At 40.7% G+C, this 26,275-nt stretch overlaps 1 protein-coding gene across 3 annotated transcripts in view; it reads left to right on the forward strand.

The window, feature by feature from the left end:
- MMD (monocyte to macrophage differentiation associated) overlaps nt 1-26,275 on the forward strand; it is a 58,614-nt gene that overhangs the window by 8,090 nt on the left and 24,249 nt on the right. The window contains exons 3-7 of one of the 3 annotated variants that reach the window (XM_046675878.1): nt 2,813-2,973; nt 5,924-5,998; nt 7,645-7,746; nt 9,831-9,900; nt 16,205-18,126. In XM_046675878.1, the coding sequence (XP_046531834.1) occupies nt 2,813-2,973; nt 5,924-5,998; nt 7,645-7,746; nt 9,831-9,900; nt 16,205-16,405 (609 nt within the window). In that variant the 3' untranslated portion in view covers nt 16,406-18,126. Of the gene's footprint in view, nt 1-2,812; nt 2,974-5,923; nt 5,999-7,644; nt 7,747-9,830; nt 9,901-16,204; nt 18,127-26,275 lie in introns of those variants that run through there. The other 2 variants (XM_046675881.1, XM_046675879.1) reach the window with 2 other exon arrangements.

Consider the following 26,275-nt stretch of genomic DNA (forward strand, 5'->3'; position numbering starts at 1 on the left):
ATTGTTGAAGAAAAAATGGATTTAATCCCTAAATTCAGAGTGAATTTTTTCTTTCTTGTAAAAGCAAAACATGCCCGTTATAAGAAACTTAGAAAATATTGGAGAATATATAAGAAAAATAAAACTACTCAGAAATAACTTGTTAACACTTTGGTGCATTTCTTCTTTTTATGTGTGGTATTTGTGAATATGTATGTATTTTCATAGTTTTGCTATTAATGTCATATTATTGGCATTTTCTTGTGTCATTTTAAATTTCCCTTTATCTGTGATTTTGTATTCCCTTTGAAAATTGCATTTAGTCAGACTTTTGAGGGAAAAGTGGTAGCTAGTGATATAGTCGGAAGACAAGAAATAGAAGAGACCAATTTACTCCTTTAGTGGAGAGTGTTTAGAACAGGCTGCTTTAATTATTTTAGACAGTGTTAGTACAATATGTAGGTTATATACATATGTCATTAAAATAAAATTTGCTTGAAGTAAGTTGTGCCTTTTCATTTCTTTAACCCCTTCCCCAAAGCATAGTCACGGTGTTTTCTGTAAAGGAACTATGATGCTGAGTAAACCCAGAATAAACTAGTTTTTGGTGGATTTCTTTATAATCTAATAGAGCAATGCCATTTGGTCATTACTTAGCACAAATCAAACTTTATAAAGCCCCTGTTTTATGTATTATAATAGTGGAATTCAGATATTACTTGGTACTACTGAAACATCACCCTAATTTATCACTGACTTCCTTTTTTACTTAGGTGCTAAGCAGATTTTTACTTAAATAATTCATATGCTGGAATCTTGTTAAAATTTTTTTCTTTTGAAAAAAATTAGTACCTGACTTGCCTGCCCTGGATTCCATGAAGGGGCTTCAGCAGTGAAATTTGGAGTAACCGCTCCATCGGACAGTCTCCCTAGACCCATGGTAGAGATTCTGGGCACAGGAAGGATTTAGTGGAATTCTCTAGACTTGAGCTGACCCCTGTCTTTGCCTTAATGACATGCTCATGGGAAGCGAGCTTGACAGCACCAGAGGGTCAAAATGTTTAGAGTCCAAACTTGGTTTTAAGACGGCACAGCCTAATTTTTGTCACCTTTACCAGCCTGGGTATCCATCTTTTATTCTTGACTAAATGTTCGACGAATTTAACAGAACTAAAAGTAAAATTACTTCTGCAGATAATTGTCCACAGGCCCCTAAGAAAATAAGTGTGTGTGTGTGCACGCGTGTATATTTAAGTCCACGTCAGGGTTAGGGTATAAGGAATATAAAAGTTTGAGAAGCAGTTGGTTTATTTGTCCTGTTCCTTCACTCATGGCTCCAATATACACCCATTATTTTCCCTGTTTACCAACTGCAAAACACTGATAAAAGTTATGAAAATATGCCTTGATAGTTTCCATACTAGGGACCAATAAGAGCAATCAATGAAGTGCTTGTTACTTAGCAAAATGTTGAGCATTTAAGTATGATAGTTTGGCTATTGAGATGCACAGCTCACCTTTAGGAATAATATTTGCTTGAGATGGACCTGAAATATCCCTCAACTTATCTCTTCTGGATCTGTCACAAGTTAAGGAACACTTGTATAAAACAAAGTTAAGGAAAAACTGACAAAACCTCCATGTTAATTTTTTAGAACATAAATTGTCATCTTATTAAACTGTATGCCTGGTTTTTGAATTTCAGAGAGCAGTAAAATTTCTAAAACAGACAAAACAAAAAACTTTCATCATCCTCATTTTGTTAAAGAGAGGATGGTTTAACAAGAAAAAAAGTAGGAAGGGCATAATCTCAAAATAATTAAATTCTGTTTTATGAGAAACTTTATTGTTTGTTGTTCTTAATTTTCTCATTTTGTCTGGACCAATGAAAACTTCGACATTTGAAAATTCAGTGCTGATTAATATTCTGTTGCAAGAGGGCAAAAATAGATGTTGGTGTAAAAAAGGTAAGATTGCTAAAGTTTGCATTCTATGCCAGGTATACTTACTCTAACATCTGATGAAGTAGCTTATTTCTCCTGAGGGTGTCTGTTATTATAAAATGTTTACTAGTCATACTGATATGACTAGTTATTGAAATTTGTGTCCATATGAAGTATAAAATATGGTGCAAAAGGCAAAATTCTAAGATTCTAGTCTCTTAAAATTATTTGAATAGGTGAGAATGGATTACCCTTGCTTACTTGAAAGGTGCAATTAAAAATGAAATAATCCAAAAACCCTTTCACTCTGCAGTAGCCCCCAGTTGTTGTAATGTACAGATCCAAACTAAAAATCAGGACATATGACTTGAAGAATTGATTTTTTTGTGTGTGGCGTGTACATTACAATACTTATTGACTAGATTCATTCACTTACCCTTTGCTGAAATGTTGGGACTTTAGGAGTACCTGAGGGAGACAGAAAAGAATATTGAAAACTTAGGACCTCTCTAGGAAATCTGGGTATGTTCTTGGCATTTGAGTATTTTAAGTACCTACTCTAAATCATGTTAGAGAATAGCATGAAATGTGTTCTTAATTAATGAAATTAGGATAAAAATCATTTGTTTTGCAACAGTTGAGTCATCTTGCATCCTTTACTGCTTATTTGTTTGTACATTGATGGGTATAATTCCTGGGCTCTTAGCAATACCGGTTCCGGTGCAGCAACTGACAACGTTATCTGGCTCTTGTTATGATTATCCAGGAGAGGCAAACATTTGTTTTAAAATAGTCTTTCTAAAATTTTCCCTGATAAACTTATGTATTTTTAACAAAGGTCTCAATTCAGTAAAACTTAGGAGATTGACTTTTCTTTGCCGTTCTCTCAGTTCCTCATTGTTCCGGCCATCGTGGGCAGTGCCCTCCTCCATCGGCTGTCTGATGACTGCTGGGAAAAGATAACAGCATGGATTTATGGAATGGGCCTCTGTGCCCTCTTCATCGTTTCCACAGTATTTCACATTGTATCATGGAAAAAGAGCCACTTAAGGTACAGTGAACGGCATGCCATTTCAACAGAATAGTTCACTCAGGTTAGCCTCCCCTACTGGCATGTGTTGGTGAGGTGAGGCAAAGAATGACATTTTCCTGCCTTTTAGACTATAATGCTGTCCCATTATTCAGGAAATTTTCTATGCATTGGACAGAGTTTGAGGACCTCCCAATGTATCTAGGAAAAGTAGGCCTTTGCTCAGATACCACAAACAAAATTGCCCTGCTTTCCAAGGACATACAACTTAAAATCCCGAGACCTATTTTCCAATGATATCAAGCACACCAAAGATGCTCTAAGTGTGTGGCAGCTGTGGGCTGGTGACAAAGTACACCAAACTTGGAGTCAGCAATGGGGCTTAGAGTCCCAGCCCTGCCACTTAGTGTTGTGTTGTCACTTGACCTCATGAAGCCTCAGTTTCCTCATCACTAAAATGAGAGCAGTAATACCTGACTCAGGATTATTGTGATAAGTGAATGAGATGAACTATGTGAAAATGATTTGAAAATTACAAAAGACTCTAGGACAAAGTGATGTAAGGAGGTATACTAGAGCTTGGGTTCACTGTTTTGGAAGTTTAGCTTTCAGAATTAGGTCCTATGTATCTATTCAAACAAGATTCTAGTGTTTTGCTACTATTAGCTTTCAGGTACTTTCCAGAGAATACCATGGTCCCTAACCTCCCAATAAGAAGGACGTAAAAGCATTCCTCTTCTTAGTGAAGGGTTAATTTGGGGGCATCCAAATGGAGCAACATGCTACGTGGGTGGGAATGGGTTCCTTATGAAATAGATTCTGTACAACCCAGAAGGGCAAAATTTCTTCTCAGCAAAACAGGATTCAGAGCAGACTTAGAGTGATTTTAAATAATATTAGAATATACTTTTTGATTTTATGGAATGTCCCCAAAAGTCTCCACCTATTTAAACAATCTAGTATTAAGAAGACATGCTTCATTTCACAAAAGAATTTGGGACTTACAAGATGATTACTGGTTTCTTTACATGTAGAATCAGAGTTTTAGTGCTGGAAGGATTCTTAAGGGTCGTCTAATCCCATCCCCTTAATTTTCACCTGGAGAAACTGAGGCTCAGAGAAGTGGTCTGACTCACCCAAGCCGGTGATTCCAGCAGAATCTGATCATCCCAGGACCTGTGACTCCAAGTCCTGTGGTTTTTTCACCGCGCCCTTCACTTATGGCTTATAGTTTGCAGTCTGCTACCTTTCCCTGTAAGGTGACAGTTCCCTGGGCTTAAAATAAAAGGACATTGAATCACAAGGGCGCTCCGGGACACTCAGAAGAGAGCCTCAAAAGTACCTGTCTTGCCTCTTCAGGACACACTGTCGCAGAGGCCGGAGCACTTCATTATCTTCTTGGCACAATCCAACACTTGTGGTTGCCTCGGCTGACTCAGCTCTGATGTCTAGGTTTCTGAATCAATAAAGAGTTGTAGATGCTTACTCCAGTATTCAGAGCCTCCCTGCCCGGGACTGGACAAGAAGGTGTAATAGAAACCAGACTCTCTTGAACCTTGAAATACCACTGCTAGAATCATAAGCCACGGATGGATTTTTACTCTGCATTAATTTTTTTAAGTATCCAAGTATAGCCTTAATTTAAATAAAAGAGAGGGAGGAATTAGCATTTATTGAGTACCTACTATGTGCTAGGTGCTGTGCTAAATACATTTAACGCTCACACATACTCTATGATAGAGAAGTAATATTACTTCTGTTTCACCTGTCAGGAAAGTGAGGGTCAGAGAAGTGGATGGCCAATCGTGAATAAAAGTGCAAGTCTGATTTTACCGGCTGTAATAGCGCATAACAATGTAGAAAGAAGGGTTAGCAAGGCCCCAAACCTGGCTAAGAATCATAATCATCCAAGGAGTTTAAAAAAAATATTCTCCTCTTCCCTCCATCTTCTACCTCATCTTCTAACACTTTTAAATTAGAATCTTCTGGACTAGAGTTCCTGACTATATTTTGTGAGCTCCCCAGGTGATTCTGATATGCGGTCAAGTTTGTGTTAATCTAGTTAGTGTTCACTTTTTTAGACCTGTGACCTAAATTATTTTCACTTCTTCACTAACACTAACCATGCCTGAAACACCCTCAGCCTGCTTTGCTGACATATGTGTGTTGAGGCGAAAATCTAGTACTAGTGCTCCACCAAATCCTAGTTACTACCCCTTGAACACTGAAAATGGATTCAAGACAATGCAATGCATTCATACTTTTAAATGACCTCCTAAAGGGCAGATTGTCTCATCCTTTCTGTGACTAGACCTCAGTGAGCCCGATCTTGGTACACTTCCCAACTTTTCAGTTTTGGAAGGAGGAACTTGCTTAGAAATCCAGGTGGCTACACTCTTGCAGAAAATTCGCCTTTTGTTGTTGTTGTTGTTAATGCTGTTCCTAGTATATTACAAGTTCTTACAACTTTATTACAACTTATTATCTACACTAAGATGTTTGACGTAAAGTTTTCTTTAAAGATATTCTAAAAAGTCATGAAAAATGTGACTTCAGGGAATGTTTACTGAGCACCACGACTTCGTGCCCTGCCTGTGATAGGGGTTGAGGAGTGGTCTACCCTCAAGGAATTTCATTTTCCTGTTAGATAGGATCTAAAAGAAATGGGAAACATCAGAAAAGACAGATTTTTTTTTATTGGTTTATTTTAACCACCTCAGAGGTCCTGTGAGATTCTGTCCCTGTATCTCATGCCTGGTGAATATCTAGTGTATGTGCAATCTTAAAAATATTATAAACTTTTACTTCTGGCTTCATATTATTAAAAATAGCAGTGTGACTTTGAAGGCCAAATTATAAATGCCATGAGAAACCAGAACAAGAATGGAAATCACAACATAGTGGAGTGATAGCCCATACTTCCAGTCTGAAATTTTTCTGAAAACTTTATCTAACTTTTTCCCCCCACTAGGACAGTGGAGCATTGTTTTCACATGTGTGATAGAATGGTCATCTATTTCTTCATTGCTGCTTCTTACGCTCCATGGTAAGATACGGTCTTTCTATTTTTAAAGGTAGTGTTTTTCTGATAGAATTCCTCAGTCCTCTTTTCCTCCCTTCTTCCTCTCCCTGCTCAGCCCCCCACGCATATACCCCACCCGTCTCCTCTCAACACACAAACATACATGCATTTTTTTTTTCCATTTTAATTTACTTGGGTCAGATTGCATATTTTAAGGGGAGAATGTTGCTGCTATTTAGAATACATATCTGGCATTGGATTGTTCAAGAGAAGTGCTATGAACTTGTGTGTAGGTGGCTTGTTCACTTTTGAAATACGTTACCTTTGCCTTCCGTATTCTTTCTATATACTTCTGCTGCTGTTCAGAATGCTTGGACATCTAATTGTTTAAGTGGAAATGCTATAAATATGTAGGAGGAAAAGAAGCTCACTTTTGAAATTTAGAGTTTTTGTCTTCGATTCACTTCACAGCACAGTAGCTACTATATATATGGAATACATTTCTCACTTTTGCTGTATAAGAGAACTAGCCAAATTAGTTAGCTACTTAAAATACCTAATAGTCTGTTCAGTTTCCTTGATCTTCCTACCCTTTTGGTATAGATCAGATAGAATATTTTGTTGCTGTGAAACTAGTAATTAAAGAAACATTAGTTTTCCTCTGTCAAGTCATTGTCCAGTTTTAAACACTCAAATTCATAATATGTCATCAACTACTACAGTCATTAGAAACAGCAGGCCTCTGGATTCTGACTAATGCAGCATCCATCATTCAAAAGAAACCTAATTATCTGTTGGAGTAAAGAGTAAGTGCTTCCTCTCCCCAACACCTGTTAGTAAATTATAGGTCTGCATCATATTGGAACGAGAACACTTAAAGGCTTTTGTGTAGTATACCTCAATTTGGAATAAGTAAATAAAAATTTTAAATGTAGGCTGAGGAATCAAATATTACAGTAGGCAATTTGTTCATATGTAGTCTTTGATATGCAGGTGTACCTTTGCCATTTGGAAATATTAATTTTGTAGCAGTAGTCAATCAGAACAACATTTGTTTTTTTCTCATATCTATTCTTAGTATGAACTTAGTACAAATGAATCTGCAGCATTTTAAAATGCAGCCTTCGCAAGAGTCCATGGTTAAATTCTAACAAAATGTCTTCCATAACAGATGTTGGGCTGATTCTTCTCATGTTCTCTCTTGGCAGAGAGATTGATAATGGAGACGCTTGGTCTGTGTATTAGGTATCCACTGTGGGTATGCGATCCCAGGTCAGGATTTTGTTCAGGGTTCTCGTCAAGCTTTGTAAGCAATCTGCTCCCAAATATGTTATCAGAAATAAGAAGGCAAGCAGCCTCTACAGCAGTCTGCCTAATAAGGAACCACAGATGTGATGGGACTCACTTCTACATATCTCCTTTTAGCTGGTTCTATTTTTAAACCACGTTGGGTCTAATTCTGAGTCTTAAAGGTCGACTGACAATTTGATCTTTGAGTTACTAATTTTACCAAAATGCCCAAATACCTCCATGGCATGTTGTGTGCGTTTTCTTCCTAGTCTTATCCTAGTACTCACTCTGCCAATTTTCAAGACTAGGGGAAAATGCAGGTTCTAAGAATTCCCCTCATTTATCACTTCTGTTCTTTGTTGTCATGTTTACATTTTTAGGTTAAATCTCCGTGAACTTGGACCCCTGGCATCTCATATGCGTTGGTTTATCTGGCTCATGGCAGCTGGAGGAACCATTTATGTATTTCTCTACCATGAAAAGTAAGAGAAAATAATTTACATTTGATAGTTTTAAAATTAACTGTCTAAATTTTATCTACATTACAATGCAATTTACTCATATTTGCCCTTCAAAATAGTAGAAATACATAAATAGAATAAATATTGTTTATAGCAAATCTTCAAGACCATTTGGTCTTCATTATCAGTGGGCAGGTTGCTGCAGAAAGAAATGAATGGCACTTGTGTGGTGTGAGGTAGTTGAGGGACAAGGCGGACTGTCATTTTAGAGTCAGTTGGACCTCATTTCACATCCTCAGGTAGCTCGGCCTTATCAGCAGACTGGCCTTATCCTCTGTGATACACAGTTACCACGTGAGAAAAGCAACTGCTTTTCGAAGTTTTCTAGGAAATTGAAGATAACAGACATGAAGTGCCCAGCACAACATTTAACCTAGATAGGAACCCAGAGGATGTCCCAAACTAGGATTCCTGAGAAAGGAGATGTTTGGAAGGACATCTAAACTCTTAATATCCTAACCACGGGGCACAATTTTTTAAACCTATTATTTGTGGGTCTTAGAAGTGTGAAACGATATAAATAGGAAAGCTGATTGAAATTTAGCATCTTAGCTCGAGAGGGGACCTTCAAAGCCATCTATTCCAGCTTCATGCTTAAAACTGAGAACATTTAGGACATGCATTAATTAGTACTCATCTGGAATTAGGACCCAAGGGTCCTAGCTCCTATGCCATGGCTCTTTTCATTATTTCACATGTCTGAGTTTGAGAAACTCACAACCATGAAATCATTGTCATTGAATGCAGTTTATTGAATTCTTTATCTATGGTGGTTGGCAGAATGGCTCTCAGAATTGAAGATAATTTGTGTTTATCACAGAGTATTCAATTGTGTTCTCTTTTCAGAAGAAAATGGTAGTTTTCAATAACTTCTCTTTGACTTTGAAATTCACTAAAATGCATTTTTTACCATAATTAGCAATTCTTAATGGTGTTGGGCAGTATATATAAGTCCAAGGGAACGTTTTGCTTCTTGGGCTCAAACTCCTAATTTATATTCTTGGGTAAAATAGAAAGTAAAGTGGGCTAGCCCTAGTGGCCTAATGGTTAAGTTCAGTGTGCTCTGCTTCAGCAGCCCAGATTTGGTTCCCAGGCACAGACCTACACTACTTGTCTATGAGTGGCCATGCTGTGACAGTGGCTCACATACAGAATAGAGGAAGGTTGGCAATAGATGTTAGCTCAGGGTGAGTCTTCCTTAGCAAAAAAAAAGAAAGAAAGAAAGACAACTATCCTTCCTCCTCTTCGAGACCTGCTAATGTAAACCACAGCTGCACACCCCTTCCTCCCCAGCTTCCTGATATGTTCCTTCATGGTGGATTTGGAGTATAAAATACTGAGAATGAGATATGAGTCACCCTGGGCCATTTGGTGCAGCAGATATTAGGGATATTACCTAAACTGTGCCAGGTGATGTTCTAGGCCCTGCAGATCCAAACGTAAATAAAACTCGGCCCCTGCCTTTGAGGAACGTAGAGTCTAGTTTGATGCAGCAGAAATGTATGTTGAATTTCAATACACTGTGTTTCTTAGCATTTTCAGACATTCTACAGCCCAATGTGAGGAGCCTTACAAATTGGAGTTTGTGCCGATGCAAAATAAAGAGACAAACAAAAATACATGCCCTTTGCTCCTTAGGGCTCTGTCTGTTTGCCACTGAGAAACTAGGCCCCAAGCGGCATCCACTTGTCTTCATAATTTCAGTTTCTTATGGCTGTGGGTTGAATGGTAAGGAGGGCAGACACTCTGGGATTAGAAGGGGGGACGCATGGTGGATTGGACTCCATGATAACTACTTTTGACAGAAAACATTTTCCAGATAGCCTGTGGACTCTGATGCTTTTCAGTCCTGAAAGAACTGCTAGTCCATTGTTATTCAACCACAGTATTTTGGTTAGAGGCCTACTGATCTCCTGCTGGGAAAATACATTTCATTTGAATAGTTAAGTGTTTACATTTCTTTTTCAAAAGGAAAAACTGGTATGGAAATTGTCTGAGTGTTGTGGGAATAGATAAATTAAGTTAACTGCATTTTTATCCTGCAGGTATAAGGTGGTTGAACTCTTTTTCTATCTTACCATGGGGTTTTCTCCAGCCTTGGTGGTGACATCAATGGTAAGAAGTGGCTTCGTAATTTTCCTTACTTCACCTTATTTTCTTTGCAATTGCTGGGACTCTTAATATGTCTATAGATACAACATGTAGCCTTTCTTTCAAAGTTAGGATGGTTGTCCAGTAACTTGAGACTCAAAAGAAAAAAACATAAGTAACGAAGTGCCAGCAACTTGTACTAGCTACTGTCCAGAGTTTGTAGAAGTTAATACATTTAGGCATGTTTCTTTCCTTATGCTAATCTTCCGTATTAGTTTCTTTTGGATAACCTTTTGGTCCACCCCACCCTTCTCTCAAAGAACTGTGAGAGTATGTGAAGGTGCGTATTCCTGTGTGAATTACTTAGTGTCTTAACCCTAAATCGACTGAAAAGGGTAAATTTTGAGGTTTCTTGCAGTGAAGAAAATGTACATTACTGACTTTTTTTTTTTTGGTGAGGAAGATTGGCTCTGAGCTAACGTTTGTTGCCAGTCTTCCTCTGTTTACTTAAGGAAGATAGTCCCTGAGCTAACATCTCTGACAATCTTCCTTTATTTTCTATGTGGGATGCTGCCACAGCATGGCTTGATGAGCAGTGTATGGGTCTGCACCCAGGATCCAAACCCATGAACCCCGCGCCCCCAAAGTGGAGCACGCAAACTTAACCACTACGCTACCAGGCCAGCCCCTGACTTTTTAAATCTTAAGAATTGCAAGGACCTTAAAAGTTCATTTGGCTCAACATTTTACTAAGTCATATTATTTCTTTTTCTCAATAAAGTGCCTTTTTTTTTTTTTAGCTTTGCTTGAAAATTTCTTTTGGGGACTTTCCTGGATGAGAGTGTAACATTACCTGTAGTAGGCAGTCACATGTGTATATATTTGAACTCTCTTTCACATTGAATTACTGTTGAGAAATCTATGTATATCTGTCAATTTGAAACAAAAATATATCATTACAACCTCACCATCCCATCCAACTGGTTACTTGTGCCTGTTGCTAGGTACTCCAGTGTCGTCTATACTGTGGTTTTTGGCACTAGCCACTATATTAATTAAGAAACTCAGGTGCCAGCTCTGTGGCTGAGTGGTTAAGTTTGTGCGCTATGCTTCAGCGGCCCGGGGTTTTGCCAGTTCATATGCTGGGCGTGGACCTAGCAGCGCTGATCAAGCCATGCTGAGGCCGTGTCCCACGTAGAAGAACTAGAAGAACCTACAACTAGGATGTACAACTATGTACTGGGGGTCTTTGGGGAGGGGAAAAAAAAAAGAGGATGATTGGCAACAGATGTTAGATTCAGGGCCAAACTTCCTCACCAAAAAAAAGGAAAGTCACAAGATGTTTACTTTGAACTCTCTTCTCAGCCTGCAATGGTCAGAAGAATTATACCAGTGATTTCACTCCTGAGCTCATAGGCACATTGTAAGAATGTAATTTTACTGTACATTGTTCTTGCCCTGGTCATAAAAACACCTGTAAAAGGTTTAAGAGTTACAAGTTTGCTTGTGTTTTTTCACAGGATATGTCTTAATGAGAATGCAACAAAATATGTTCTTTGAGATATGAGGTTTGTGATGGCTTTAATAATTACCAAGCACCAAAAATACATAGAATGTAGTTGGTAAAGGCAACAGGGAATGGTGAGGAGTAGATGAATGACTGAAATGAGAAAATCTGCCTTGAAGGCGATATAGTCACAGGGCGATTCAGGACACCCAAAGCAATGTAAGCAGGGTCTATGTGAATAGGTTGCTGCTCATTAGAGTAGAACTTGAGGTAAATTCCTTTGCGGTGTCATAAGAGCAGGTTTATCCAGCATTTTTACTAGCCTAAATCTCTAATTGGCATTTTCACAAGTGGTACAATAGTGGGTGACTAGTGATTATGATAATCAAACAGGATAATCCCCACACTAACTTGAAGAACTTAGAATCAAACAGAAAAAGAAAATTCGTATTAAATAAGACACTATAATAAAGTTTTGAAATGTCTTTGACTGGAGAAAGTATAGGTTGCTATGGGAGCACATGACGGAAGTACCAGAGGAAATGATACTTAAACTGTTTTAGAAAGACGAGTAGGAGCCGAGAGATGGTACAGGTGATACAAGTGGTGTAGGTAAAGATACAGCATGAAGGGAGCCCTGAAGAGGAGGAAAGCACTAGTATCTTTGAAGAACTGAAAATAGTTCATTGTTTGGATCGTGAGTGTGTGTACCTGTTTGAGTATACGTATATGCATGAGGTGGGTAATGATGCAGCTAACACAAGTCTTGTGATAAAGCTGGAGAGCTGGACAGAGACCAGATCCAAAAGACCCTTGTAATCCATCTGAACTAATAAAGAAACAGACAGTATGGATGAAGACTCAGAGCTCTGGTTCTGGTCAAAATAATGGGTATCAGACTTACCCTGCTGCCATAAAGAACTATAAAACTGGAAAAAGTATATGAAACAACTATTTTTTGGCCTTGGACACACACAGTGTAGGTCCTTGATCCTTGAGGCAAGAGAAATCAAAAGATAAGCTTCAAATTCACCCCAGTTGTCTCCCAGGGGACACTTTCCAAACTGCAGTGAAAGAAACTGATCCAGAGAGCTGCAGTCTGGGTGGAGGAAATGGAAATCAGCATTTCAGCTACTGAGCCAGCTGCAGTTTGGGGGGCAGCATGCTGGAGAGTAGGGAGCTTTACAAAGAGAAGTCTCCATAAATCTACAGAGTGGTTTCCTTGAGCCTTTGCCCAGATACTAAGCTGGATTTGCACAGGGCAAGACTCTGCATGCCCTGGCTGAGAATAGCCATGGGAAGGCTGTGAGATCAATGGAGATTCCACAAGGTGCCCAGTGCTGAGAGATATCAGAATTCCAACCAGCCAGGGTGAAGAGACCGTGCTGAACAACTCAGGTATTCAGTTGACCCTAGCAATTTCACACATTAGGAGAAGAGCTACTGTAGCCTGCCATAGCAAAACCCCAAAACAAACCTTGAAAGGATAAAGTTGATTTTCCAGTAAATAAACTGCCTACCAGAACAAACCCAACATTCTTTGAAGGATGACAACAGAATCTATGCTCCTTAACAACTTGGCATCCACCATCCAAACAAACATTACTAGATAAGCAAGCAGAAAAATGTGACACACACATACACACAAACACACACAGGTAAGGAAAAACAGGTCAATAGAAACAGATCCAAAGATGACAGTTGTTGAAATTAGCATACAAGGACTTTAGAACAATGAGTAAACAGATGAGGAATCTCAGAAAAGAAATGGAACTATAAAAAAGGAACCAAATGGAAATTCTAGATCTGGAAACTATGCTATATTAAGAAAAAAGTTTATTGGAGAGGTTTAACACTAGATTGGATACTGCAGAAGAAAAGATTAATGAACTTGAAAAAGAATAGACAAGCCACAGACTGGGAGAAAATATTTGCCTTCTCTATATGTATCTAGCAAGGGATATGTATCCCAAATATATAAAACACTCCAAATCAGTAGTAAAAAGCCAGTCCTTTAAAAATGGGTAAAACACTTGAACAGACACTTCACAAAGAAAGATATACAAGTGCCCAATAAACCCTTGAAAAAGTGCTCGGCATCACTAGTCATCAGGGAAATGAAAATTAAAACCTCCATCTGCTTCACTACACACCCTGTAGAACGGTTAAAATGAAAAAGACTGGCAACACCAAATACTGGCAAAGATGTAAAATAACTGGAACCCTCCTTCCTTTTGGGGGAGAGTATAAAATGGTATAACTGCTTCATAAATTATTTTGCAGTTTATTATAAAATTAAATGTACATTTATGACTCAACAAGTATTACCCAACAGAAATGAAAACATATGTCTACAAAAAGACTCATAAAATACTGTAGATATTAATTTTATTCATAATAGCCCCGAAATGGAAAGAATTGGTAAATTACATTCAATAAATCAAGGGAATGCTAAGTAAAAGGAATGAATGATTGATATACACGAAGCATGTGTATGAATGTCAAAAACATTATATTGAGCAAAAAGAACCCAGATACAAACATGTACATACAGTGTAATTCCATTTATGTGAAGTTCTAGAACATTTAGACTTAGTCTGTGGTAATAGTAATAGGAACAGTTATTGCCTTGGTGGAAGGGATGGTCCAGGATTGGGAAGAGGTACCACAGAACTTTCTGGGCTGATGGGATAGTTGTGTATCTGGGTAGGCGGATGGGTTACATAGGTGTGTGCATTTATCAAAATCCATACTGGTCACTTAAGGTCTGTGTGTTACACTCTCAATCAATCATCAATTTTTTAAATCATCATCCCCCCCACCCAAAAAATGAATGTACGTTCAGGAACCAGACTACCTTGGTTCAAATCTGATTGTGACACCTAAAGGCCATGTGGCCTTGGGCAACTACTTAACCTCTCTGTGTTTTAGTTTTCTTATCTATAAATTGGGATAATAATAGTAGCTAATTTAGAGTTGTGAAGATTAAATGTGTAAATATGTGGAAGAGCTTCAGTGTCTGCTACATAGTAACACAATAAAGACATTGATAATGAAGAAAACATTTTTGTTTTGTTTGTTTTAGCATTAACTATGTTCTGGTTCTTTGAAAGTTGATAAGGTAAATGTGATGTCATGAGGAACTATCTATTAACAGAATGTTTGTCAAAACCAGCCTGTGTACTTGGTTTGGTCTCTCATTTATTGTTTTAGCAGAAAGAAAAAAGAGTGGGTATCTTTTGGGGCAGTGACCAGCTGTATGACTTTGTTCGGGTTACTTCATTTCTCTGGCCTTACTCTCTTCATCTCTAAAGTAAGGAGGTTGTGTTAGATGAGCAACTCTTACCGTTTGGGGGTCACGTGCCCCTTTGAGAATCTGATGAAAATCTTAACCTCTCATAGAAAAATGCCCCTAATGTATGTACATGGAGAATTTTGTATAATTAGTAGATATTAATTGCTTTATAACCTTTAGGAAATAATGTGTTGTATTTTGGTTTTGGCCTTTTTTCACTTTTTAAATAAAGATAAATCTGGCTGAGTTCCATCTTACTAGATTAGTGGTAGTCAGTTAGGGTTGGCTCTTTCCCTATCTTTTGATCCTACAAAAACCGTGGGGTTATGTGAACTTTGAAAACAGGACTGATCCTCACCTCTGGCCCTAGATCCTCGCTCCTGGTCTTCTGCTGCTGCCATTGCTGTAGCCTGGGCCTGTGCGCCCATTCCATTAGGCGGCTGCATGAGAGCTTCCCCATGCTGCCTGCTGGACTTGGCGGCAGCAGCCTGCTCCAAGGCTCACAACATCGCAGCCATCAGTGCCCAGGCCTCTGGGACACCCACACACCAGTCCCCTTGCAAGGCCTTGCCACCGTCTGGCTTATATTACCACCTACCCTGCAGAACCCAAGACCTTTCTATTCCTTGTCTCCAGGAATGCAGGGGCCTGACTAGTTTCCTCAGCTTCCTCAGCTCTGCCTCTAGTCTCTTCCCCTCTCAATCGCACAACCCGATTTAATCTAGGTAGGCCTAGGTTTTTGAAAACCAAAAGCAGCCTAAACATTCTCCTTAGTGTGCTAAAGCACACACAACTGTTAGCTTCTCGTTAAGCTAAGAACCTCTGAGGTTCAAGGACAAAAAGGCCTGGCAACATCTAGAAGGTACCCTATGATCTCTGATCTCGGAGGCCACTTCTAGCTGTGATTTTCCTGTGTCAGCCAAAAGGAACCAAGAGAAGCCTTTTGGTTTAGCTTATATAATATACTGTAGGACTGAGGTTATAGGCCTTTATATTACCAACCAGACGTACATCATATTGCAAACCTAAGTAAGTTCACACAAGCAGGGAAAGTCGCAGGAAAGCAGTCAGTGCAGAACAGGGTTTAGGAGGACAAAGGGACGTGAAAACTCTGGCTGGGATGTAAATTATAAATGGAGTGGCGTGGGCGTGCCTTGTAGAGAAGAAAGCTTTTAAAGAGGAAGATGACAGCCAGGGATTGTACTTTATTAAAATGAAGTGCTGTATCTGGATGCAATTGCAGTCTGCTTAAACATGCTATAGATGGGCAGAGTGTGCTGCTTTTCCCTGTGGGACCTGTTACCGTACTGCTTGGTCAAATCAAGACGGCCAACTCAAACAGTAATCCAGGTGGATGTCGAGGAGACTTTTCAGTTTAGTTCATGCTTACAGATCAGGATTCTGTCCATGCAGAGCTACTTCATCGTCTAAAAAATCAGGAGGCTTAAGGGGACTTGCAGTTATCTCTTGAGCTTGTCACATCAGCATAACATCAAAACCTTTTTATTTTTTTCCTCTGTTGACAGAATAACACCGATGGACTTCACGAACTTGCCTGTGGGGGCTTAATCTATTGCCTGGGAGTTGTGTTCTTCAAGAGTGATGGCATCATTCCATTTGCGCATGCTATCTGGCACCTGTTTGTGGCCACGGCAGCTGCAGTGCATTACTATGCCATTTGGAAATATCTTTACCGAAGTCCTACAGACTTTATGCGACATTTATGACCAATCTTTACTAGGTCTTCAAACCAGTATTATTTCGATTATGGCACTTGGGAGTGGGGTAAGAGCTGAAAATTGCACAGAGAAAAAGAAAAAAAAAGAAGACAACTGCACTGACTTTCTTTATATCTTTTGAATATAATTACTGTGAAAGTATAAAGGCTGTGTTCTGGAATTTTCCCCCTCACAGCAAATAAGGTAGTGAATTAATTATTCATTCCATTCCACTATCATGAAGGACTCTGGATAGACTTGGCCAACTGATGTTTACAGACCAGAATTTTGTATTTTAATTTTACAGATTTTACTACATGATTTTTCTAAATTACTAGGTCAGGTTCTAAAAGTCAGTGCAATAACAAATCTTCCTTTTTAAGAGAAAATTGTTTCTATCTCTTTCCCATTAGCTGTGTAAAGAATCATGGACAGAACTTACACTACTTTTACCATGTTTCATCTTGGCATAACATGGTTATTTTTTAAATAGAAACCTTAGTTTTTTGTAAATTTTTAAAAAATTTTTCATTGAAGCGCATCCCTGCAGTTCCTCATTCATGTGAATTTTTGCAGCAAGCTGTCAACATTCCACAAGCGAACAAACATTATACCTCTTCTGATAGTTTTATTAAGCATGGAGAAATTGCCAATTTTTAAAAACTGCAGTTTTCCAAACTTTTCTGCCAACCTCTGACTCTGAATTCCATGCTGCTTTGGGCCATCTGCGTGACCTATTTGGTTTACCAGTGATGGAAAAGTATTTTGATATCATCAACTTTTTCAAAAGACTCGACTCTTTCTCTTTGCCTTTGCCATGTTTTCTTCAGGATCTCTTTCAACAGTAGATGAGTATTCCGTCTGTATGATGAGAGTCTTATTGGGTTAGCCATCTGCTGAAAACTCCTGAAGAGAGTTACGAATTACAGTGAATAGTGGTATTGTCTGTTCAGTGCCCGACAGTTGAGTCACTGTCACTTAGCTCTATATTATCAGTTTGATATTGATTTTAAATTGTGGAAGTAGATGCATGAATTCACATTTCTACCTTTCCTCTGCACCTCCTGATAGACTTTTTTCTTTTTCATAGAAAAATATTTAAAGCATTGTTTGACAGATAGAAACTCATGCATCTGTGGTCCATGGGTTCTATCCTGGCTCAGTGGAGTGATATTTAATATATTATTTTTGGTTTCCCCTCAGTGTCTTATATTAAGATTAACATATTAGTTATTTTGTTGATTAATCTCCTGTTGGTGTTTTGATAAATGAGCAGACCCTGCCTTTGGATTGGGTGCTGATAACGACTATTTTCTAGTAATGGGTTTGATCAGTGAAATTGTTGGTTTGATGATACATTTAGGCTTATTCATTGAAATTTTGTACTGATACTGCTTTAAAAGAGGGTTTATTTTGTGTGTGTGTGTGTGTGTGTTTAGAATACTCTGATTTTGGTGAATTATATGGGAATGAGAAACAGAAGAACTGGTATTTACTGGTGAATTCTTAAATAGGTGAAGTACCCAGTGATAACACCAACCAGACCACCGCTATCTGCATGATTCTGAACATCTAGATGCCTGTTGTTTTATTGTGTATATTTTATTTTTAATATATTAACTTTTGTAGATTCATTTGAAGTCTGCTCAAAAGTAACACTGTCAAAACCACTAAAATATATGTAAAAAATTGTGCTGTAGACTAGAATAAAATTGTTACTTGGATTTGTTCCACTGTCTCTAAATTAGATGACTGTGAAAATGATAATGCATTTTTGAGAGCTTGAGCTCATCCAGCATTTGTAATTTGTATACTAGCCTTTTTTTTGAAAAGTAAGGACAGGAAGAAAAATAAATGTGCCCTGTCATCTAGACCTTTCTTGTCACTTTTTAATAACTGAAATGCCATAGCCTGCTCAAACATTAAAATCAACATACATTTACAGTTTAAAATATGCTAGTTGGGGCCTAAAGATTGTAAATTTTATAGTGATGTATCTTTACCAAGAGAAGGCTTTTGGTTTAGCTTACATAATATACTGTAGGACTGGGGTTACAGGCTTTTATATTACCAAGCAGACATAGACATATTGCAAACCTAACAACTCTGAGAGTATGAGATGTCATTCTCCATCTTCTCCAGTGCAGGAGACTGAGAGTCAGAGAAGTTGACCTCTTCCTCCTAAGTCAAGGAGCTGGGGCAGGAACCCAGGTCTGTCCTGTTCCAAAGCCTCCATTCATGTTCACCACTCATTGTCAGAGTCAGCAGAAACAAACGAATCGAAAAACAAACTGAAGATTTATCAGGCATGCACATGGAAAAGAAAACACTGTTTACGCAGGTTAGAGCCTCCATAAACCCTCAGGCAAATCTGATTTTGAAGGTTCAGTGTCTGAAAACATTCTTCCCAAGCATCCTGTTCTTTAGTCCACCAGGGTAACCTCTTCTGGAGCACCCGCCCTCTACTGTGCAATTGCCTTCCTGATCAGTATCTCCAGCCTAGAATTGTTTTTGAAAGCCAGACTGCTCTAATCAACAGCCCAGACACCCCCTGGCTCATTTTTCTCAACCTGTCCCAAACTGAGTTTATTTAATCTTTCGTTAGTCCGTCATTGAACCCATTTCTCTGAAGTTTCCTATCTTTGTTAATGGCATGGCTATACTTATCCATCTATCCCTGATTTCTGTCACCTCCCAGATCTAACCAGTCAGCCAGAGTTGTCACTTCCACACCAGTCACAACCCTCTGAGCTGGTTCCTCACCCCCCCCCCCCCCCCTGCAAGGCCCTAAAAAACCCTCCTTAGTGCTCATCATACTAGTGCAGCCACCTCCTCATTTGTGCCCCTCCCACTGGTTACAGCCACATGAGCTCCTCCGCCACAGCGACCAGCACTGTCTTCCCCAGAGAATCAGAGCACGTCTCTCCCCTGCTTCAAAACTTCCACTGACTTTTAGTCCGTGTGACTCAGGCCTACCCTCTTAGCGTGATCTCTTTGCATGCTGACTCCTCCTCCTTTTCCCTCTCCCCAGCTGAACCCCATGAAACACCAGCCCCACGGGGAATCTCACAGCCTTCCCCCACAACACCTTGCCCTCACGGTGCTTTTATACCTGCTGTTCCTCAGCCTGGAATGCCTTCACCTCAGCCCTTCTCCTACCCTGGCAAACGTTTGCTCATTCCCAACCTCCATCAGATGCCACCTCTGCTGTGCTGTTGGCCAAGCCCCATGCACGGTTAGCAATGCCCTCCTCTTTGACTCTACAGCCCTGATATTCTTTCAGGGCCCCTGTCATGTTGACTGGGATTGTGTTTGCTTGTCTGCCCCCTCTGGTCCTGGGGCTGACCACTTTCAAGACAGGAGCTGAGTCTCATCCACCTCTGTCCTCAGCTTCTAGCCTAGCGCTGGGCTCACAGTAGGAGTGCAAAGAGAGCTTGTAAAGGAGAGGGAGGGGCAGGTTAGAGAATGGTGTTGGAGGAAAGAGACTGAGAATAAAGTGCTTTTTAGGACAGGCTTGGTTTTTACCAGCTTCATCTTATCCATCATGAAGACCGAGGCAGGTTCGCACCGGCTGCCTGGAGCCTGACTTTCAGCTTCCTTGGCCTTACTGGCCTCCTTGATCAAGGGTCACCTGGAACATTCATGGCAACCACAGGAATGTTCATGAGAAATTTGCATGGAAATATTAGACAGTATGCCCTAAATAAGGAAAAATCCAAGCTTGTTTATTGAAGCTTCCAGGGAACCAACTATCAAAAATTTATAATTCTGGAAAATTGTTTTGCTACCCTACAGCCTACTGGGCCTCTTCTGAACGTTGTAATAAAATAAATAGAAATAGCTCTCAGTTCTGCAACCCTGGAGCCTTCATGCCGATTACACTCAAAAAGCAACAATTTTAACATAATTTTTAATATTATTTTACTTACTTTTACTCTAAAAATCATGTAACTATATAAAATACTTTGGAAAATAGAGAATAGAAAACTAAAAGTTAACCAGAGTTCACTCATCCTGATGAATTTTCAAGTCTTGCCTGTCAATCTTTCCCCCCCAGTTACAGGATTTGGTTTTTGTTTTACACAGTTGTAAATATATATGCAATTTTATACACTTCTTTTTTCCCACCTATTATATCATAAGCACTTAAAAATATTACATAATTTTCAGGGCCAGCCTGGTGGCGCAGCAGTTAAGTTCACACGTTCCACTTTGGCGGCCTGGGGTTCACTGATTCGGATGCCAGGTGCAGACCTACACACTGCTTGTAAAGCCATCCTTTGGCAGGCGTCTCACATATAAAGTAGAGGAAGATGGGCACAGATGTTATCTCAGGGCCAGCCTTCCTCAGCAAAAAGAGAAGGATTGGTGGCAAACGTTAGCTCAGGGCTAATCTTCCTCAAAAAAGAAATTATATAATTTTCATAGCCAGAATTTTTAATAGCTCCATCATCTTTCCAGACCAGATGTGCAGCTTATTTTGCTTAATCATTCACCTAATTTTGGGTTTTTAGATTGTTTCAGATTTTTCATTATTATGAACAGTGTTGCACTGACTGTCTTTGCACAAAGCTTTGTCCATGTTTATGATTGAGTCTTTAAGGTAATAATAATAAACAGTTGAACAGTTGAGACAATTGAGGGCTCCCTATGTATTGGGTACTGGTACTGTGCTAGTCTATATGGATTATCTCACTTAATCTTTACCAAAAACCTATAGGTAGATAATTTTATTATTCCCATTTTACACATGAGGAAATAACGCACAGAAGAATTGAGTTTCCTTGTTCAAGGTAAGTGTCCAAGCCAGATAGACCCAGGAAGCCTGGAGTCTGTTTTCATTCTTAGGAGTGCAGTCTCTGGGTCAAAGGTTTATTAGTGGGTTTACCCAAAGGAAGACCTTTTAAAAATAAAACTGGTTCCAAACCTCCCCATTTTCACTTGGCATCTTCAGGTTATGTCTACACTCGTGTGCCAGTTAGATGGAGAGCGAAATAGGCAAATCTCCAAAGGCAACTGACCTCGAAGAAGCTGGTTCACCTCCCTCCTTGTGAAGCGAAATAGTTTCCCAAGAGGACTCGAGGAATGTTTTTAGTTTAATAAGGTTAGAATTACTGTGTTCATGTCTTTCTGCTGCTTTTGCTATTTTAAACAGACAGTGCCAACATGTTCTTATGTTGTGTGCCATTCCCACCTACATCCCTGCAAGGCATCGCTGGTGTTATTTTTCTGAGGAACAGTGCCACTGTGCACTGTAGCCGCTTTGCAAGAAGAGTTAAGCTATTCTCATCAGGGGCCTGTTCGACACAACAGAACACTCTCATTCTCCTACACAGCTCATTAGCACCCAGACTTCACTGCAGCCAGAAGTCGTTAAGTCGAAATAGACTGGCTAGGCTTAAGCGGGCCTTGGGAAAATATGCTTTGGAGCCTTACCTTGTCTGCTGGGAGAGGTCGCAGGTCGTCTTGCCACTCTGTACCAGGCCAAACTCAGTGCACCCAATCAAATGGGTCAGTCACCGAAAAAGTCAGGGAAATTTATTGATCAAAAGGATTTGGTTCTTGTAAAATCACGAGTGTCTTCTGAGTCCCATCTTGGAGCTGTGTGTTGAGTCAGCCTGGAATCAGCCAGCCTGTGACAGATTGGCTGAGTGAGCTTAGGCAACTTACGTATTCCCTTTGGGCCTCAGTTCCTATCTGCAAAAGGGGTATAGCACCCCCCTCATAGTACAGTCATAGGATTAAATAATATACCAAAAGTGTCTAGTTTGTGCATTCTGCTATGTGATTGGCACTAGATAAATGTTAGCTTCCTTCCCATATGGCCGAGATCTTACAATTATGGTTATAGCCCACCTGCAGAGATCTTTCATGCAGAAACAACCGAAAGGAACAGTTCAGTAGCACTCTTAAAAATTGTGTGCATTCTTTAGCTCTTAAAAGTGGTCCTGGAGCAAACTGTGGCCAAAGCTAAACTGAGGCACGTGGTCACCCCAGGCTTTCTGATGATTTTGTGTCCTTTGTAACAAACGTGCGTTAAATATTCAATATTTCTTGAGACAGCGGCTGAGTACTACATGGAGAAAGGGTGGGAAAGGAGGATGCTGGGCAGGTCTCTTTTTGTGCCCAGCTGGGGACATACATACTCCACTTGGTCCAACCAGAGGCCTTTTGTTAACTGGACCCACACGCTTTGGACAACACTTTGGTCCCCATCCGTTGTTACTTGAGCATGCTTGTGGGGAGGCTAACCCACCTGACCGACCCCTAGTGGCTTATTATTAAAGAGTTACTCCTAACTACAGTGCTATAATGTCTTCTCCAGCTTGTTTCCTTCCCAGTGGTCATAGGTTCCTCTAGTCACACATTCCTTCAACAAATGTTTATGGGGTATCAAGTGTGTGTCAGGGACTGGTCTAGGCATTGGAGATGCTAAATACAAAAACAAAAGCAAAAACCCCTGCCTGCTCTCAGGCCCCGTGATTCCCTACCCCCCACCCCCACCCCGGCTTCCTTTTTCTGGGTTTGAGGCCTTGGTGAGTTTTTGCTGCTCTGCTTTTTGCACTATACAGATGCCTATGGCCAGTGAACTGGACAGTGTGTACAGGCAAGTAGAAAGTGATGCTGATTTAACTAGCTTTTCACCAAGAGCGCCTTACTTCGTGCAGTAGATTTGTGTCCGCCGTGCTGGGTTTGAATTCCCTGTCTGAAAATCAGCTCTTGCTTTGGAGAGCGCTAAAGAAGCTCACTATATAAGGAGCCCTGTGGTGAACTCTGCCTTCAGATGCTTAATCCTTGAGAGGGAATGAATCCCCCTCTACTTCGGCCCCACATTTGTTCACGTGTGTCAGGTTCCTTTGAAGCAGGGTTTCCCTAGCCTCCCAGGCAAGGATGATGAGTGAGAAACACCTGTCTGGGCCGAGATGTTTTCTGTCCTTGTTTACAGTGTCTGAGCTGCGTATAGCCCCTTCGTCATTCACCCCAACCCAGCCGTGTGTCATATATGTGTTAGTGGCTGGGGATGCAATACCAAATAAGGTAAGTCTCTGCCCTCCAGGCTCCTACCGTCTCCTGGGGAGAAGGACATGGGAACAAATTAGCAATTATAATGTGACAATATCCCAGTGTTTGTATTGGATGCTGTTATTGGAGGCGGGAATGATTAACTCTGCCCAGGGGAGTCAGAAGTCCTCTCTGCAGAGGCAATTTCTGTTGAGACTTGAAGGGTGAGTGAGGAATTACTGGGAAGACAAGAAGTGAGGGGGCAGAGGGGAAAGACAACATGTGGGGCATAGGAAAGGGCATGTGCAGGGGCACGTGGCGGGTTTCAGGAACAGCATGGGATGTCTGGAAGGGGAGATGATCATTTAGATTAAGTGCCTACTGAGGGCCCATTATACACGATCTATATATGGAAGATGGTCTTGTATGCATATGAGTTTTGCTGCAGCAAGCTCTGAATCCTAGATAGGTTTCTTTGTCCCAATATTTCTGGGCTTCCTTTTCCTTTTTTTGTACCCCTCACAACCACATAGCACCATAGAATTCTTACGGAAGGCAAATATTCCATGGTTCATCTGACCTAATTCTTATGTTACTGCGTTAATATTACGATAATGCATGGTAAAGTACATTATGAATTGGTTGGACGAATCATCCGTCATTGGGATTATTATCCTTTGGTGTTGATATAGATAATCAAGATCTGAGGGTATTTGTAGAGACCTTCATCCAGGTGTCCAGTTCGTTCAACACAGAATGAGCCCCACCTGTGTGCCAGCAGGATTGTGCCAGATGCCATTCCAGGTGTTGGAGATACAACAGTGAACCAAACAGACACAAGTCCTTGCCTCATGGGACTGACGTTCCAGTTGGGGGGAAGAAGACTGTAAACAAAATGTATAAGTAAAATATATAGTATGTTAGATGGTAGTAAGTGCTCCAGAGGAAAATCAATCAGGAAAGAGAAGGGGAGAGACGGGGGAGAGCTAGGAGAGAGCGGTCTTGGTGATGAGGTCGGGGGGTGACAGAGGCTCTCGCCTTTGACCAAACTCTAGTCAGGCTCCTCTGAGTCCTCTTTCTGACTAGTCCCTGACCGTGGACTCTGTCCTTGGCCCGTTTAATCCAGTTTGGGCAAGAATCCTGCTGGGTCCCCCACCCTTGCTAGCTAATGCAATTCCTTATCCCCTACCATTGCTGTCTTATCACCCTGGCCTGCCAGCAGTAAGAATCCCCTGGCCTTGTTGTTTCCTCTTAGTAATTTTCCAGCCACTGCCCCCCCTCCCTGTTCCTAGGCTGAGAATCACCTTTTGTCCTTGTAGTCAGAGTTGGGTCTGCTCTCTCTTCCTGACTACAAAACCCCAGTGCAGTAGCCCTCCTGAATAAAGCCTGCCTTACTGTCTTTAATAAGTGTTTTGGATAATTTTTTCTCTAACAGAGGTACTGAATGGCCAGATACATAGGACCTTGGAAGCTACTGTAAGGTCCATGGACGCATGTCTGGGGTTGTTATTAGTAGTGAACTTCCTTATGGAATCATTTATCCCTGGGTATCAGGAAGATCCCAGCATCTGGATCCTGAATACCGAGTTGAGTCCTGGCTCCTAAACACTGGAAAGGACCTGGGCAAGTCCCTGAATTTCAGTTTGTTTATCTTTAAAATGCAGATTCTAGGAATAAGACAGTCAACCTCAGGGGATAGTAGAAACACTGTAAAAATGTTAAGTTAAAGATGAGCACCCATCTTAAAGACAGAAAGTGGGCCAGTGTGTTCCCAAGCAGCCCTGACTTGTCTAATGGTTTAGGAGGGGAGATTTGCAACTCACTAGCTGGGAGGGAGGTGAAGTCACCCTGCTGACCTTCCTCCCCTGTCCACCTCCACCTCCATCCCTCCCTGGCTGTCCTAGCTCTTTGAAAAGAAAGCTTCTTTGTGCAGTGTCTTATCTCTCTTCTGCCCATTGATTTAACTTGTTCATGTGGAGGCCTCGGTGGTAGAACTCGCATCCTGTATCTGGCCAAACATTATCTTTTTTACTTGTCAGCTTTAGGAGCTTGAGCCAGTGGGAGATTAAAAGACTGACTCTTCACAGATGTGAAGCCACTGGTGTGTCTCTTCACAGATCTGTTTTGGGGGTTGTGACCTGGCAACCAGTGGAGAGGAAAGGAGCAAGTGACTTGGCCATGCTGAGCCTTGATTTCCTCCTTGTGAAAGGGAGGATTATGCTCTCAGCCTCGAAGGGCCATGGTGAGATTATCTGCACAAAGTATCTAACACAGGACTTGGTAATCAATATGTGCCGAACTCCATTCCCAACCATTCTTCATCAGAGGTGCCCTGGAGAATGTGAAATAGCCCTTGGCTGGGGATTAGGGCAAAGAAGTACAAGCAGAGTGCTCTCCTACTTAGCTCCTTTCATCCCATATTAGTGACAGGTGGCCCTGCTTCTATCTAAAGCTTTTCCTCAAGTCTGTCAGCTTCATGGCGTTGCTCTACCAATCATGTCTCTCCTTTGGCCTCCATCACACTTATCCTCCCTAAGGAACTCGACAGCATTGTGTGCTCTCCATTCTTAAACCTCCCCTGAGTCCTGGCCTCCCTGACACCACTGCCCCCTGGTTTCCCCCAGGCATTTCTGGCCGCTCTTTCTCAGTCTTCTTTCCTGGCTCCTCCTGCTCTACTGGTCCTTAAATATTGGTGTCCCAGGTCTCCCCCTCAGGCCTCTTTCTCTCTCTCCCTCCTCACCCTCGGTGATCTCACTGATGTCCATGGTGAGGGTCTCTAGCCCCAAACTCTCTCCTATCTTCCAAATCCTTAAACCCATTTGCCTCCTGGCTATTTCCATATAGATGTCCCATTCCCACCTCAAAGTCAATACAGTC

Source organism: Equus quagga, chromosome 11, assembly GCF_021613505.1.
Source record: "Equus quagga isolate Etosha38 chromosome 11, UCLA_HA_Equagga_1.0, whole genome shotgun sequence".
NCBI lineage: Eukaryota > Metazoa > Chordata > Mammalia > Perissodactyla > Equidae > Equus > Equus quagga.